Here is a 17,191-nt window from a genome sequence, read left to right on the forward strand (position 1 = left end):
TACAGAAATTGTTTTTGTATGTGGAAGGACTTGGAGCTTAATTCTAGTGCTGAAAACCCATTCCTGAGTGAAGCATCTTCTTAGAGCAGGGGCCACCAGTATGGGGGTGCTCCCTTTCCCCCTGGTGGCCACAAAGTCTCTAAGCCCCACCACCACCACCAATCACTACCTTCTTGGACATAAGGTGATGAGGGTGGCTTTTTCTTCAGCCCTCTGTATTTTTCAAGGCTCAGATTAATTCTACTGGATTCAGCTTTTACCCAGATTCCTTGGAAAAGCAAAGTAAAGTGGTACCTTGGTTCTCAAACTTAATCCGTTCCGGAAGTCCGTTCCAAAACCAAAGTGTTCCAAAACCAAGGTGCGCTTTCCCATAGAAAGTACAGTGGTACCTCGGGCTACATACACTTCAGGTTACATATGCTTCAGGTTACAGACTCTGCTAACTCAGAAATAGTGCTTCAGGTTAAGAACTTTGCTTCAGGATAAGAACAGAAATCGTGCTCCGGCGGCGTGGCAACAGCAGGAGGTCCCCTTAGCTAAAGTGGTGCTTCAGGTTAAGAACAGTTTCAGGTTAAGAACAGACCTCCGGAACAAATTAAGTACTTAACCCGAGGTACCACTGTAATGCAAAATTCAATATAAATACAGCCGATAGCTACTGTGGTCTAGTCTAAAAGACTGATTTATAACCGACTGAGAGCCATAAAATGCTGGCTCGCCAAATAAAAATAGGGGAAATGGTTAAAGTAATTAAAGTAATATTTTGCAAAAAACAAAACAGAAGGAAATATGTAACTTACATATAGTCATTATTTATGCGTTAATAACAGACTTAAAAGAATTATGAATATGAGCATCTTGGCATAATTATGTTGACGTTTTAGATTGTTTATTTATATACTTACTTTATATCCCATTCTTCCTCCCAAAGGAGCCAAGGTGACCTAAACTTTGTAATTTCTTGAACACTTTCTTATTTTAAAAATTCAAATAATAAAGGGGGGGGGGAATATGCCCCTTAGCAGAAAGCTAAACATGAAATGGAAACCTGTGTGATAAACACCTTGACCACGAAATATGCAAAAGCAGTGGAGATGCTGTTTGCAGTGGAACAAATGAGTCAGACACCTTTGGTGGACAGGCAGAAAGGCCATAGGCCGCAGTGGTTAGCACATGTTAACAGGGAAATAGACAAGCCCTGTTGTTAATACTGGAGACGGCGTCTTCTACATAATGGTCTTGTTGGGGGAGGATGTGGTTGTAGGCGGAGGGAGAAGAAGGTGTTGATTGCTTTAGATTTGCAGCAAGAACCCTGCAGGCAAGAACTTAATTTGTTCCGGAGGTCCGTTCTTAACCTGAATCTGTTCTAAACCTGAGGTACCACTTCAGCTAATGGGGCCTCCTGCTGCCGCCACTCGATTTCCGTTCTCATCCTGAAGCAAAGTTCTTAACCCAAGGTACTATTTCTGGGTTAACGGAGTCTGTAACCTGAAGCGTCTGTAACCCAAGGTACCACTGTATTTCATTCTTCAGAAACTAGCAAAAAGTAGAGAAATAAAAGCTACCAAAAAGAAAAAGAAAAACGTACTTTTCCGTGTATAACACGCCCCCGTGTATAAGACGCCCCCTATTTGGGGGGACTCAAAATAAAGAAAATGCCTTGCCCCACCCTCCAGTCTCTGCTTCTCAATTTGTATTATTTTATGCCCTGTGGCTTGCCGTTGTTTTATTGATTGTAGTTTTGAAATTATTTATTGTGATTGTTAAGAGTAGTTTTCTGTTTTTATATGCTGATATTTAATATTATTCTATACTATTCGAATGATTGTTGTATGTTACTTTATTTGATGTAGGTTGCTTATTTTAAAGTTATGTTTTAGTATCACATTTTTGTATTGCATTAGATTGTTATAAGGTGTACATTCTTTGTTTCTTCAGTCTGTAAACTGCCTTGGGTATTGTAAGATAGAAAGACGGTATACAAATTAAAAGTGATGATGATGATGATCGTGATGAAAATGGGGGGAGATTGCCCAGAGTTATTGAGCAAAATATCATGGAGAAAGAGATCTTGCCAAATATCTTCCAAGCGGTTGCAGAGAGAGGGGGATTCCAAACCAAGCAACCAACTTCACTTCCGTTCTGTTCCTGGGTTGCTTGGAGAGTGGTCCAAAGGTGTTGACATAGTTCTCTGTGTGAAGTTAAACAGGCCTCTGATTGGGCTTTACGTATTTGGGAGTCCACCCGGGTAACCCAGTGTTTTAAGGACGAAGTTAATCCAGCCACTTAACTGTTGGGGATTAGTCAAGAGTCCTAAACAATCTTTTAACCTTTGCTTAATGCCAACACATAAAACCAGAGATTTTTTTTCTGTGTGGTGGTGCTGCCACCTTTTTTATTATTAAACAAAGCAAAAACAACAACAACAACAACAACAACAACAACAACAACAACAAATATTCTTAGCAGAGTTCAACGAAACGTGTCAGATCGTTAAAAGAAATGTAACACACTTTTGCACTTTTTAAAAACCACCGCTTGCAACTAGATAGGTTTTTAATCACTGAGGCAAGAATCAAAAGGTGGCAGTTGGTCCCTATTAACTGACATTCTTAACGGAACATAACAGAACAGACACTGAAGGAAGGATGTTTTTCTTACACATATGACCCCTCTCATGAGTTATTTCATGAAGGGGTGTGTGGGAATTGCACTAATCTTTCTTACCTTAAGGCAAACAAGTTAGACCTGAGCAACATTAAGGCAAAAAATGTATAAAAATATTAAAACACAGAATAAAAGCATTTAATCATTGTGTCCAGGAGAAAACCAAAGTTTTTTCCCAGCAACAAGTGAGACTCCTTAGGGAAAGTATTCCACAGATAGGGAGCTACTGTAGAAAATTAGATATGTAGTGTGTGTGTATAAGAGATAAGGAATGGATGAAAATAAGAAGGAATGGCCTTGCCTACTTTTGACTTTGGTTCTGCTCACTTCTGGTTTGGAATCATTGCCAAGACTGGAAAAAACAACAACAACCCCACATTCACCTGATTCTATAAACATATTTACACAGCAGTTTTTAACATTCATATTAGAGAGTTTTTTGGTCCCCACGTATTAATGACCTGCCCCTAACCCTTAAAGTCACACTTGAGACCAGCACTGGCAAGTTCAAACCACAAGGTGGCAACTGTTCTTTGAAGCAACGCTAGCTTGGAGTAACGTTCCCTCTGCAAGAAAGTGATAAGGCCTGAACGTGCTTACTTGGAAAGTAAATAGCAGTGCGATAAGGAATGTGAAAAGTCAAACAGAGCTGAAGGGAATAAATAAGACCCTCTTGCATTCAGCTTGTTGAAATGTTTTCTAGGCCGCGACGGTGGTCACAGCTTCAGGGGGAAATCCTGAAGTGCAGATGGAGCAATGAGTTGGTCCAAAAAAACAGATGGTTGTGACCCGGCGCAAATCACATTGCGTCAGCAGGTTGTGTCGCCTTTTTGTGTTAGAATGCCTTCAACGTAACATCACGTTTTCAGCTAAATTTGTTCCTGGTCTTAACAATGACATTGCGGATGCTTTATCTCACTTCTGGATGGAAAGTTTCCGCGACCTGGTGCCCAAGGCTGCCCAGCTACCAGATACTTTCCCAGAAGAGCTATGGGCAATTGGACAAGATAAGGGCCTATATAAGAGCTTGGTCCACATTTGAAGCATTCAGGGCCAGGCATGGCTCCTCTCACAGGCACCTAGCAGCAAAGTCTGATGTGCTACAATACCTGGTCTTCCTCGAGCAGAAAGGCTTGGCCATTAAGACCATGACCCTTCACAGGGCCGCTATTTCTTATTTCAGCCAATGTTTTCTTTGGCTGCCCGACCCTTATAATAATTTTCACATGAAAAAGCTCATTGAGGGATGGTGCTGTAGGCACTCGCCATTGCTAAATGCTAGAAAGCCTATTACTTTTTGAGACATGGTGGCTTATTTGGTGCAAGTTGCACAGTGTATCCTGGTCCAGTTTTGAGGTGAAGTTATTCTGGGCCGCATATTCTCTGGCATTCTTCGGGGCTCTGCGTATTGGCGTGCGCACTGGGGGTACGGCTGCATCATCCCATGCAGGCTTGTTGCTTCCACGTGGGCTCCCTCCAATTCAGAATATGTTCCCCCAAAACTGATCAGTTGTGTCGAGGCACCTTCCTGATTCTGGACCCTTCCTCCCGCAGCGACCCTCGCCCAGTCTGCGACACGAGAAGGTTCCTGAAGGTCAGGCCAGCCCACTGGGGGGGGGGGCCTTCTTATTCACGCTAACACACAACCCGTGTCCAGGCGCCAATTCACTGCAGTTTTGAGAAAAGTTGTTTTTGCATGCGGCGCAACCCCAGTTACTTCTCTGGTCAGTTGTTCCACATTGGGGCCGCCACAACCACTGCTGCCTGGGACATGGACCCTGAGCACATCAAGACCATGGGACGGTGGCGATTCAAGGCTTGCAGGGACTACATTCGCCTGGGTCAGCAATCATTTACATGTCTCCTGTAATTCTTCCTTTTCAAGTAGGTCTGGCAAGCATGTTTGGATCCTTGGCCAAAGCACTGTGTATTGGGCAAGCGTCCACACAGCCTCAAATCGCTGGGTGTTCTGCTCACAGTTTATTCCTCAGACAAGATGGAGGGCAGCTTCTCAGCTGGTGATTGGCTTAGGAACTGTGCCTTTCAGGCCTCAGTTCATTCATACAACAAGCTTCAGGTGCTTTGGACTACAACTCCCATAATCCCATGCCACCGGTCGTGCTGGCAGAGGCTGCTGGGAGTCCAACAGCCCATGGCTGATAAGGCAATGGTAGTCTGAGGCCATCTTGTGAGTTTATGGCATAGGTGAGGTTCAAACACGGTGACAAGACTGTTGCCGCTATTCTTGATAAATCTCTCTTATATGCAGATAACAAAATGGAGCATTATATCTGGAACTAGCTGCAGAAAGAGTGGTTCTACCAGTGAGACTCTAAAGAGCCAGTAGTGCTCGCCTTACACAAATGAGGATCACAAGTTTTGTTTCCTCTTGGTGCAAGCATCCGCCAGGCTGCAGACAAAGTTCTTCACCACAGCGCACTTGGTGCTGCTGACCCCAAGGTCATTTATGTAAGCGCAAAAGCCTTCTCCTCGCACTGTAAATCTGAAACAGACAACAACAAGAAGAAGCAGGTATTGTTCTTCATTAAAGCAACATCTGCAGGGCTGGAGTTAAACATGACAGCAAATATCTGTTAATTTATTCAACTTACTAGTTGCTTATCACTCAAAGGTCTCCAAGTGACACTAAAGAAAAATATATACCCATACATTATACCACAGGGGGGTGGGAGGATCATATAATATGTCAATATTTCACATAACTTACAACTTATGGGGAGGAAACAAGACACTGGCTGCATAAACAGCAGCAGGAAATATTAGCAAAGCTCTATCCAATAACCAAAGCAATACTCTGACCTACTAATTTAAACAAAACTCATCCCCGCTCCCATGTCCACATATTCCCTATTCCTGCATGGTAATTCAGAATAAAAAAGTGTCTCCAGCTATAGCTCCACACAGTGCATTGTGGGTACTGTATATAAGCTCTGGAAACTAATGCAAAAGACAACTTTTACAATCCAAACCCAAAGCAGGCACGTATTCGCAGGCAAAGAGGGGGTGGAAATCACTCACTGGTTTCCAAACTCTGTCCCATTGGGCCATTTCCAGGGCTGATCTGCTTCTCTTGAAAGACCAATCCAATGATGAGAGGGACGAGTAAAATCCCACAAAAAATCCTAGCAGGAAAGGAATGGCAAGCAGTGGTTTATATACCTCTACCACCTTCTAGGACTCAATACTTAAATCTCATCTTTATCAGCATCATCGTATCTGGTATACCGCAAAAAGGGGACCTTCCGTTCCGTAGCAGCTTGTCTGGTACGACAGAACTACAATGTCCACTTCCTAGGATGTGTGTCCTTGCCATTTATCGAGAGGGCGAGGGCTGAGGCTGCAGGGAGGCTGGCAGGGTGCAAGGGCAGCAGCGGGGGTGCCAGACTGGCTCTGTTGGGGCAGTGGCGTAGCGTGGGTTGTCAGCACCCGGGGCAAGGCAAGTAATTTGCACCCCCTAACCTGTGGATTTGCGCCCCCTAACCCTAACCCCCAGATGTTGCGCCCGGTGCGGCCGGCCCCCCTGCACCCCCCACGCTACGCCACTGTGTTGGGGCAGCTACACATTGCTCTCCCCACCACCATGCCCCTCCCTCCTGTTCCTGACATCATCTCTTACTGCCATTCACCTCTCCTTGCTCCCTTTCCACCTCTCCTTCTGCTGTCTTCCCCACTGCCGCAGAGATAAGATTGCAAATTCCTTGGGGCACTTTGCTTATGTTGCTCTGCGAAGTGTCATGAACCCTGTTGTAAATTTAGTATATTATTATTATTAAACCCAGAATATAAGTTACAGGTGGAGCTGTACTTGTTTGCTTCCGGCGATGAGCCCACAAGTGAGGATACATACTTGTTCCTTACCAGATCCGGCTTGGTATCAATCACAGCCAAAGAGGCACCAAGGAAGGAACATCTAGATTCACTGTCGCTCCAGTTCCTTTTGTCTTCTGATTTATAATAGCATTTCCCTAGGTACCCAACCCAGCGATCTGGGCAAGCAGCATCGACAGGGGGAGGACACAGCGGACAGGGCTGAGGCTTTTTAACTGGAAATGAAACAATTTGCCCAAGTGTAAGAGCTCACAATGATTCTGTAACACTGAGGACAGATGCTGGGAAACATTTGGGAATTGTAGTATGGGTAGCAGTGAACTATAGTTCCCAGGGTTCTTTTGGAAAAGCCATGATCTTTTTTTCTTTTTTTAAAACAACTACTACTATGTATGTATATGGTGCAGGTAGATTTCGTGCCCATACTAAAAGATTATGTATTTGTACTGCTGTGGTTCACATTGCTTAGTGCAAATACAAATTTACGAGTGGAAAAATAGGATAAAAATATCACAGGAAGCTGCCTGGCACCAAGTCAGACCATCTAGCTCAGTACAGTGGTACCTCGGGTTAAATACTTAATTCGTTCCGGAGGTCCGTTCTTAACCTGAAACTGTTCTTAACCTGAAGCACCACTTTAGCTAATGGGGCCTCCTGCTGCCGCCACGCCGCCGGAGCACGATTTCTGTTCTCATCCTGAAGCAAAGTTCTTAACCCAAAGTAATATGTCTGGGTTAGCGGAGTCTGTAACCTGAAGCATATGCAACCCGAGGTACCACTGTATTCTCAGTTAATATTTAATCTTTCAAGCGTGTAGCATGTCTTGCTGTTAACAGTTCTCAAGATGGCTCTGGGAAAGGCAGCCAGTCTCGCAGCTCAGCAGACCCCTCATTTATAACTTTAGTTTTAACTGATTTTTAATCAGTTTGTTTTAACCTAATTTTTGCTATGTTGCGGAGAGCAGAGCTCGAGAAAATGCAGAGTTCATCTGTTGCCTGTTTTAATGAATTTTATGGAGCAGGATGTTTCAGTGTTTTGGAGACAGCACATAAATCTCAAAGAACATCGAATCCGATATCATTAGGGAGCCATTTTCCTCTCCTTTACTTCCTCGACTTTGCAGGGGGGGGGGTTAGTGTTTTTCATCAAAATTTCCAGAACGCAGCTGAATACCCTGTTCAGGGCTGCATTTAGGTTTGATGAGGCCCTAAGCTACTGAAGGTAATGGAGCCCTTTATATGTCCAGCTATCCTTTGTCAACAACAAATTGTCGCTGTTTTTTGTGGTGAATATATGCTGTATGGTAATTTATGGACCTCATAGGTCCAGACACAACACAAAACACTGTTGCTGTATGTAGGTTTTATTTTATTTGTTTTTTATTTTATATTTTGGAAATGTACATCCAGTTCCCCCCCCCCCTTTAAATTCTTTTTGGGTCCCCAAGAGAGTGGGCCCCTAAGCTATAGCTTGTTTAGCTTATACGTAAAATCCAGCACTGACCCTGTTAGAAGAGTTTTTAAAATAAATAAATAGCTGCACATAAGGGCTGGGAAATCCATTCTCACGATGGTGCTTACTGAAGTGCAGACACGAAAAGCCTACCTCAATTCAATGGCAGCCAGAGAATGTACTCTAAAGTAGAACTCTATACAGTGGTACCTTGGTTACAAACTTAATTTGTTCCGGAGGTCCATTCTTAACCTGAGGTACCAATTTAGCTAATGGGGCCTCCCGCTGCCGCCACATGATTTCTGTTTTCATTCTGAGGTAAAGTTCTTAACCAGAGGTACTACTTCTGGGTTAGCTGAGTCTGTAACCTGAAGTGTTTGTAACCCGAGGTACCACTGTATTGGATCATTATGAGGCAGGAAATGCAGTTCGGTGAGGGAATGAATCTACAAGTCAAAGGCAGAAAGAAGCAATAAATCATAAATAATTATGTCAGGGTTAAAGCACAAGGTTTTCTCTACTCACCAGCCAATGCGATTATAGTAATGACCAAAGCTGTGATGACGGCAACAGCTGCTAATGTATATTTTTTGTCTTTAATGCACTTTGGGATGAAAACTGAAAAACAGAAGGGAAAGGGTCTGAGGCAGTGTTTCTCAACCTTGGGTCCCCAGATGTTGTTGGACTACAACTCCCATCATCCCTGAGCGCTGGCCTTGCTGGCTAGGGATGATGGGAGTTGTAGTTCAACAACATTGGGGACCCAAGTGAATGATGATCACAACAGCAAACAAATCAGTCTGTTTGTTGCTAGTTTTGCGAGAATTTGACATTCAAGACAAGGCACTGCAAATTCATTCCAAACCACGACTTTAGGGTATGCCTGCCTTAGCTGCCTGCTTTCCATGAGATGTATTCTAAGACAGTCATCCCAAAACATCATGTGCTCTGGTGGTTGTTGGACTCCAAATTCCATCATACCTAACCACATGGCCAAAGGTCAGGGATGATGGGATTTGTAGTCCAAGAACATTACTGTCCTAGAGCATTGGACTACAAATGAGATTGTTTTAAAAAAAGAGTAAAGTATAAGTATTTGATGGATGCACTGAGATACAACAAAATCCCGTAACGTTGGGAATACCCAGAGGGAGTATCTTTTATGTATAAAGGGAGAAAACAAAGGTGTCAGGATCCACAGAAGCAGATAAATTCTGGAGAAAATATGGGAAAGAGCTAGCAGGAGAAAGGGCATTTGGACTGGAACAGTACAGGAAGAGGTAGACTCAACAGAGGTCAAAGTGAAATTAAAAAAAAAAAACAAGATGGCATTAAAAATCTTAATTTGGAATGTAAATTGACTTAATAACAAAACAAAATGAAGTAAAATTGAGCATGTAGCAAAGAAGTTACATTTGGACGTAATCTGCTTCTAAGAAACGCATATTGCTAAGAAACATAGAAGGATTTTGATTCATAAAAGGCTAGGGAAGGACTTTGTAACCTCTGACATAAGAAGAAGGGGGAAAAGAGGAGTTGTAATGTATATAAAGCAGAGTTGGACTCCAAGTAACTATTTAAAGACAAACAAGGAAGAATACGTAAAGCAGATAACACCACAGGGAGAAAAAATATTTTTAATTGGCGTATATGCGCCAAATGAGAAAAAAAACCCAGATTTTTATAGGAGACTAGTTAATTGGGATATGCTGAAAAAGAAAAAAACGGCAAATTTATGGAACCACTGAAAGAGAGAGAGGGAAATTGAAGTTTGATATGTGAGAATTGTTTGGTTTTTAAAAAATGTTTATTTGTTATAAATGAAAATATAAACAAACAAATGTTAATGCATTAAAGGAGCACACAAGGTCATCTTTATTTGGGTAGTTTTTCCTCTCAGGCCTGTCCCTAGGGGGAGAAATCAAGAGCGGGGCATGTGATTATGGAGGCTCAGGCAATCTATCTTCCTCCCTCCCCCTTCGCTTTCCTCTGTGGAGAAAGAGGTGATTCCCAGAAGAGGATTTCCCAAAAGATGGAAGACTGAAACAGGTCACATGCATACCATTCATTTAAAACACACGGGTTCCCCTAAATAATCCTGGGAACTGTAGCATGCTGAGCATTGCAGCTGTATGAGAGGATAAAGTACAGTTTCCAGGATTCTTTGGGGAAAGGCATGCAATTTTAAAATGCTTTAAATACCAGGGATGGTGGTGGAATTCACCCAACAAGTTCTGTCAGCAGAAGTCCTGCGCGAGGAAGAAGCAACATCGGTGTCAGAAGAGAAGCTCTGCAGCTCCAACCCAACCCAATGCACCACTAATGAAGTCTGCCTGTTCTTTCTTTGTGCTACTTCTTAGCAATGGTGAGTTGTCACCCCCCCACATTTCTCTTTGACTGCCAGACCACAGTTCCATCTAAGCTGGTATAGTTTCTGCAAACTGGCAGGGACTCTCCCGCATGTCAAGCAAGAGGACTTTCCCTCAGCCCCATGCTGAAGAAATCAGACCAGGCTTCTTCAGAGGAAAAGCACAGCATATATACAATCAGAAAACACATCTACCAGCATTCCCTGCTTCCCTTGCAGCAGGTATCTCAGGAGTCATCAGTTCACTGTTGACAGTGGCTCTATCTGTAAAAATAAGCATAAGTCATCAAGAACCAGTGTTATCTTCTCATCTGTGGCACCACATATGAAATCCCCCTCACCTTTTGTAATTGAATTAGGACAAAACTCCAGGTGCCAGCTGGGATGGAAGCATTTCTAGAATAGGACCAAAATTCAGTATACTATGGTAGGTTTGGGGCCAGTTCAGAAAATGACCTGGTGCCTGAGAACAGCAAAGACTCCCAGATTTTATGACTTGACTCAGGGATTTTACTACCTGTGTTGAGAAGTTTCAGGAGGTCCGAGTGGGTCTCAGATGGTCATAGGTTCTTGGGAAATGGCTCAATTAAGTTCTCAAAGCAATCTTGGGGAGTTTCTATACAATATACAGTCGTACCTTGGAAGTTGAACGGAATCTGTTCCAGAAGTCCGTTCGACTTCCAAAATATTCGGAAACCAAAGCACGGCTTCTGATTGGCTGCAGGAGCTCCCTGAAGCCAATCAGAAGCCACGCCGGATATTCGGCTTCCGAAAATTGTTCAAAAACTTGAACACTCACTTCCGGTTTTTGATCGTTCGGGAGCTGAAATGTACGCGTTCCAAGGCATTCGGCAACCAAGGTATGACTGTAAATAAATTGTAACAGAGAGATACTGGGGCATCAAATGTATCTGAAAGGAAGTATCTTTTTCACCACACCCAGAATTAATCCTCTCTCCGATAAAACATTCTGGGATAGAAAAAGTTTCATCCCTTGGGTCAGTGAGAGAGGTTTGCCCTCAAGATTTTGCCCTGCCACCTCTAGTTCTCCACTGTGTGAAACAAACAAGATTATTATGCCTCACCTGTGATATCTTCTGCCATCTTGGGATCTTTCCATGCTGAGTACAGCAGCTCTCAACCTTCAGGGAAGACAAAGAGGTCCCTGTTACCAGCAGTGTTAATCAATCAACTTGGGTTTTGGTTTTTTTAACCAAACATATTTATTGAAAGCTAAAAAGTACATAATTATATGTGCACTAAACATGGGATGCGGGTGGTGCTGTGGTGTAAACCACTGAGCCTAGGGCTTGCCAGTTGGAAGGTTGGCGGTTCGAATCCCCATGACGGGGTGAGCTCCCGTTGCTTGGTCCCTGCTCCTGCCAATTTAGCAGTTTGAAAACACATCAAAGTGCAAGTAGCTCAATAGGTACCAATCTGGCATGAAGGTAAACGGCATTTCCGTGTGCTGCTCTGGTTTCACCAGAAGCGACTTAGTCATGCTGGCCACATGACCTGGAAAAACTGACTGTGGACAAACATCAGCTCCCTCAGCCAGTAAAGTGAGATGAGCACCGCAACCCCAGAGTCATTTGCGAATGGACTTAACTGTCAGGGGTCCTTTATCTTTTTAAACATGGTGATAGGTAAATAAAAGAGAGAAAAAGAAAAAGAAAAACAGAACCCGTGTAGAAGGGAAAGTAAAGGGGGAAGAGGGGGACGACCCAAAACTGTATACTTTACGAAGTTGGTATTGTACTTCAGATCTTAACCTATTACAGTATTTGTAAGAATGGATTCCAAATATCATTGAATTTGTCCATGGCAAGTCTGCATTTATATGAAAGATGTTTACATGTTGCGAGTTTGTATAAGTCTTCAATCGTAGAAGGGAGCCGCATTTTTATTTTTCCAATTCATCAGTATCAGACTTTTTGCTGTGCTAAGGGCACAGAGAGTCCACTCGTATTGTCCTTTTGTAAGGTACCATGCGCTGGGCATATAATTCAAAAGGATATTTTGCTCTGTAAATGTAAGGTGGTTCCATACAGTTCTGCTGATCGTTTCAGTTACCTTCTACCAAAATCTTTCAATATAGGACAATGAAAAAAAAAAGTGTTTTAGAGAAGCATTATCCCTATTGCATCCCCAACAGTTAGATACCTTAGATAGCCCTTTTTTAAACAAACGTAATGGGGTCCAGTATATTCTAAATATTATTTTTTGTTTTATGAGCCTCAATTTAAGGTCCAGAGACACCCTTGTTGTTTAGGCACTTGTTGTTAAAGTGACTTTAGAGACTTAAGGTGAATGAAGTTATTTAACTAGACTCCTCAGGCAAATCCTGTATTTCGAATAACCTCCCTCATGTTTCCAGTGTTGCAACACAGCTTTTTAAGCTATGCTGCCATTTTCAGCATCCTGGCACAACCCAGTTTGGGTTTCTCTTAGTTTCTCACTTTTCTACTCTTCAGTTCTCCATGTCAGTTTGTGATTAAAAAAAAAAAGTCTGCATGAAAAGTACCTGTATTTTATTGCTGATTTCTCCTAATATATGACAAAATATGCAATGTTGCCTAATGTGCATTTTTGCTAAGCAATTTTCCCTAGTATAAAACATTATAAGTTATATTCATTAATATATGCATTTTTATGCACACTTTACTATATATATATATATATATATATATATATATATATATATATATACACACACACACACACACACACACACACACACACACTTCTGTATACATTACTCAACTGGACTGCAAAATTCAAAAATGTTCTTGCATTATTGCTTCAGAAAGTTGCTAGGTTTACCTTTAAAGGTGAACGGAGTCAAGTTTCTCCCCCATCCCTGCATGCCACTGATAATGCCAAGGTTGCGAGTTCGATTCCCGTATGGGATGGCTCCATATTCCTGCATCGCAGGGGGTTGGACTAGATGACCCTCAGGATCCCTTCCAACTCTACATGCTTAAAAATGTCTTGGACATGTTCTTGCAAAGAGGACAGCTCCTGGACCAAGGCCTGCATTTCTGCAGGTAGAAAAGAGAAGGAAAAAGAGGAGGACAAAAAGAGAGAGGGAAAGGGGTGCTTGCCCCAACAGATGACCACTGACAGAATGTGGCCACAGAGACAGATTTGAAAAGTTGCCGAGCCTTACCTTTGGCTGTAGAAGACTGTATGTTCCCTTTGGTCCTTGCACTCCAGTTCTGCAGGATCTGACTGGCAGCAGCTCACCAAGGTATCTCACGAAGGTCTTTCCCAGCACCGCCATAAGTCTTTTTAACTGGAGACGCCATGGTTTGAACCAGGTTCATCGTGCATACAAAAGCTACAACGAAAGAACAAAATGAAAACGCTGAAAACGGTCTTGAAAACACCGAAGAACAATTGAAAGCATCTAAAAACATTTAACATATACTTCCCACCCTCTTTGGAAATAGGTTGGAAAGGAATAAATCAATCATTTTGTATGTCTAGAATCCAAAATGGTTGAGCAGAGGGGGAGGGGAGGGTTCAAAAACACTCCCTAAATCAGGCATAGGCAAACTCAGCCCTCAAGATGTTTTTGGAACTACAGTTCCCATCATCCCTGACCACTGGTCCTGTTAGCTAGGGATCATAGAATCATAGAATCATAGAGTTGGAAGAGACCACAAGGGCCATCGAGTCCAACCCCCTGCCAAGCAGGAAACACCATCAGAGCACTCCTGACATATGGTTGTCAAGCCTCTGCTTAAAGACCTCCAAAGTAGGAGACTCCACCACACTCCTTGGCAGCAAATTCCACTGTCGAACAGCTCTTACTGTCAGGAAGTTCTTCCTAATGTTTAGGTGGAATCTTCTTTCTTGTAGTTTGGATCCATTGCTCCATTTCCGCTTCTCCGGAGCAGCAGAAAACAACCTTTCTCCCTCCTCTATGTGACATCCTTTTATATATTTGAACATGGCTATCATATCACCCCTTAACCTCCTCTTCTCCAGGCTAAACATGCCCAGCTCCCTTAGCCGTTCCTCATAAGGCATCGTTTCCAGGCCTTTGACCATTTTGGTTGCCCTCCTCTGGACACGTTCCAGTTTGTCAGTGTCCTTCTTGAATTGTGGTGCCCAGAACTGGACACAGTACTCCAGGTGAGGTCTGACCAGAGCAGAATACAGTGGCACTATTACTTCCCTTGATCTAGATGCTATGCTCCTATTGATGCAGCCCAGAATGGCATTGGCTTTTTTAGCTACCGCGTCACACTGTTGGCTCATGTCAAGTTTGTGGTCAACCAAGACTCCTAGATCCTTTTCACATGTACTGCTCTCAAGCCAGGTGTCACCCATCTTGTATTTGTGCCTCTCATTTTTTTTGCCCAAGTGCAATACTTTACATTTCTCCCTGTTAAAATTCATCTTGTTTGCTTTTGCCCAGTTCTCTAATCTGTCAAGGTCGTTTTGAAGTGTGATCCTGTCCTCTGGGGTGTTAGCCACCCCTCCCAGTTTGGTGTCATCTGCAAATTTGATCAGGATGCCCTTGAGTCCATCATCCAAGTCGTTGATAAAGATGTTGAATAAGACCGGGCCCAAGACAGAACCCTGTGGCACCCCACTAGTCACTCTTCTCCAGGATGAGGAGGAACCATTGATGAGCACCCTTTGGGTTCGGTCAGTCAGCCAGCTACAAATCCACTGAGTGGTAGCATAGTCAAGACTGCATTTTACCAGCTTCTTTACAAGAATATCATGGGGCACCTTGTCAAATGCCTTGCTGAAATCAAGGTAGGCTACATCCACTGCGTTCCCTTCATCTACCAGGCTTGTAATTCTGTCAAAAAACGAGATCAGGTTAGTCTGACATGACTTATTTTTCAGAAATCCATGCTGACTGTTGGTGAACACAGCATTCCTTTCTAGGTGTTCAGAGACTGTTTGCTTAATGATCTGCTCCAGAATCTTCCCTGGTATTGATGTCAGACTGACTGGGCGGTAATTATTTGGGTCCTCTCTTTTCCCCTTTTTGAAAATAGGGACATTTGCCCTCCTCCAGTCTGCCGGGACTTCGCCTGTTCTCCAGGAATTCTCAAAGATGACTGCCAGTGGTTCTGAGATCACATCTGCCAGTTCTTTTAATACTCTTGGATGCAGTTCATCTGGCCCTGGAGACTTGAATACATCTAAACTAGCCAGGTATTCTTGTACTATCTCCTTAGTTATTCTGGGCTGTGTTTCCTTTGCTGAATCATTTGCTCCAAATTCTTCAGGTCGGGCATTGTTTTCTTTATCGGAGAAGACTGAGGCAAAGAAGGCATTGAGGAGTTCAGCCCTTTCTGTGTCCCCTGTTTGCATTTCACCATCTTCTCCTCTGAGTGACCCCACTGTTTCTTTGTTCTTCCTTTTGCTACGAACATACCCGTAAAAGCCTTTTTTGTTGCTTTTAACCTCTCTAGCAAGCCTGAGTTCATTCTGTGCTTTAGCTTTTTTGACTTTGTGTCTACACGTGCTGGCTATTTGTTTGAATTCCTCTTTGGTGGTTTCCCCCCTTTTCCATTTTTTGTACACATCCTTTTTTAATCTTAACTCAGTTAAAAGTTCTTTAGATAGCCACCCTGGCCTCTTTAAGCACCTTCCATGTTTCCGTCTCATTGGTATTGCCTGATGTTGTGCTTTTACTATCTCCCTCTTAACAAACTCCCAGCCATCATGAACTCCCTTTCCTTTTAGTATTACTGTCCATGGGATCTCACGCAGCACTTCCCTAAGTTTTATGAAGTCGGCTTTCTTAAAGTCAAGAAATTGAGTCCTAGTATGCTTGGCTGCTCCTTTCCGCTGTATAGTAAACTTCAGAATAGCATGATCACTCTCGCCTAATGATCCTTCCACTTCTACCCCACTAACCAGGTCATCAACATTGGTTAGGACCAGATCTAAAATGGCTGTTCCTCTTGTTGCTTCTCCCACTTTCTGGACAATGAAGTTGTCTGCAAGGCCAGTGAGGAATCTGTTTGACCTTATGCTCTTGGCTGAGTTTGACATCCAACAAATATCCGGGTAATTGAAGTCCCCCATTACTACTATCTCCCTTCCTTTTGCATGCTTGGCCATCTGTTCCAGGAAGGCATCATCTATGTCCTCCGTTTGGCTTGGGGATCTATAGTAAACTCCCACAATGAGGTCTCTGTTATTCTTCTCTCCCTTAATTTTGACCCAAATGCTCTCACTTTGGCTTTGAGGTTCTAAAACTTGGATCTCTTCACAGGTATACACATCCCTGACATATAACGCCACTCCTACTCCTTTCTTGTCTGGTCTGTTTCTCTGAAATAGATTGTATCCCCCCATTATTACATTCCAATCGTGGGACTTATCCCACCAGGTTTCAGTGATGCCTATTATGTCATATTTAGTTTGCTGTACCAAGAGCTCAAGCTCATCTTGTTTATTTCCCATGCTTTGCGCACTAGTGTACAGACATTGAAGTCCATTAATCATTCCCCCGTGTCTCTTATTTAAGGATTTTTTCCTCCCACCACTAGGTCTGCGTGCTGTTTGCTCCATTTGGTCTATGACATTTGGATGATCATCTTCATCAATTGATAGACTCCTACCTTCAGGAGCACTGTCTCCCTCCCCCACATTAGTCAGTTTAAAGCCCTCCTGATGAGGTTTCTGAGATTTTTGGCAAAAACATTTCTCCCAACCGTTGTGAGGTGCAGCCCATCGCTTGCCAGAAGTCCATCTTCAAGAAACTGCAGTCCGTGATCTAAGAATCCAAACCGTTCCTGTTTACACCACTTGCGAAGCCAGCTGTTCACTTCCACTATTTTTCCCTCTCTCCCTGGGCCACGTCGTTCAACTGGGAGG

General features: G+C 43.1%; 1 protein-coding gene across 5 annotated transcripts; it reads right to left on the bottom strand.

The window, feature by feature from the left end:
- Window positions 1–2,661: 2,661 nt before the first annotated feature.
- On the bottom strand, window positions 2,662–13,916 carry LOC310701962 (C-type lectin domain family 2 member D-like). 5 transcript variants are annotated; one of them, XM_083493539.1, is made up of 8 exons: window positions 13,506–13,910; window positions 11,422–11,478; window positions 10,532–10,600; window positions 8,494–8,586; window positions 6,547–6,731; window positions 5,707–5,810; window positions 5,280–5,313; window positions 2,662–5,170 (listed from the first exon to the last, which is right to left on the bottom strand). In XM_083493539.1, the coding sequence occupies exons 2-8, from the start codon at window positions 11,438–11,440 to the stop codon at window positions 5,129–5,131; spliced, it is 546 nt and encodes a 181-aa protein (XP_083349665.1). In that variant the 5' UTR covers window positions 11,441–11,478; window positions 13,506–13,910; the 3' UTR covers window positions 2,662–5,128. The 5 variants fall into 5 exon arrangements, with proteins under 5 accessions (XP_083349665.1, XP_083349664.1, XP_083349666.1 ...); XM_083493538.1 differs by lacking the exon at window positions 5,280–5,313 and adding an exon at window positions 13,160–13,377 and having other exon boundaries at window positions 13,506–13,902; XM_083493541.1 differs by having other exon boundaries at window positions 5,054–5,170; window positions 6,536–6,731; window positions 13,506–13,916.
- Between the last annotated feature and the right edge of the window lie 3,275 nt (window positions 13,917–17,191).

This window comes from Podarcis liolepis (genome assembly GCF_965112155.1).
Source record: "Podarcis liolepis genome assembly, chromosome: 2".
Classification (NCBI taxonomy): domain Eukaryota; kingdom Metazoa; phylum Chordata; class Lepidosauria; order Squamata; family Lacertidae; genus Podarcis; species Podarcis liolepis.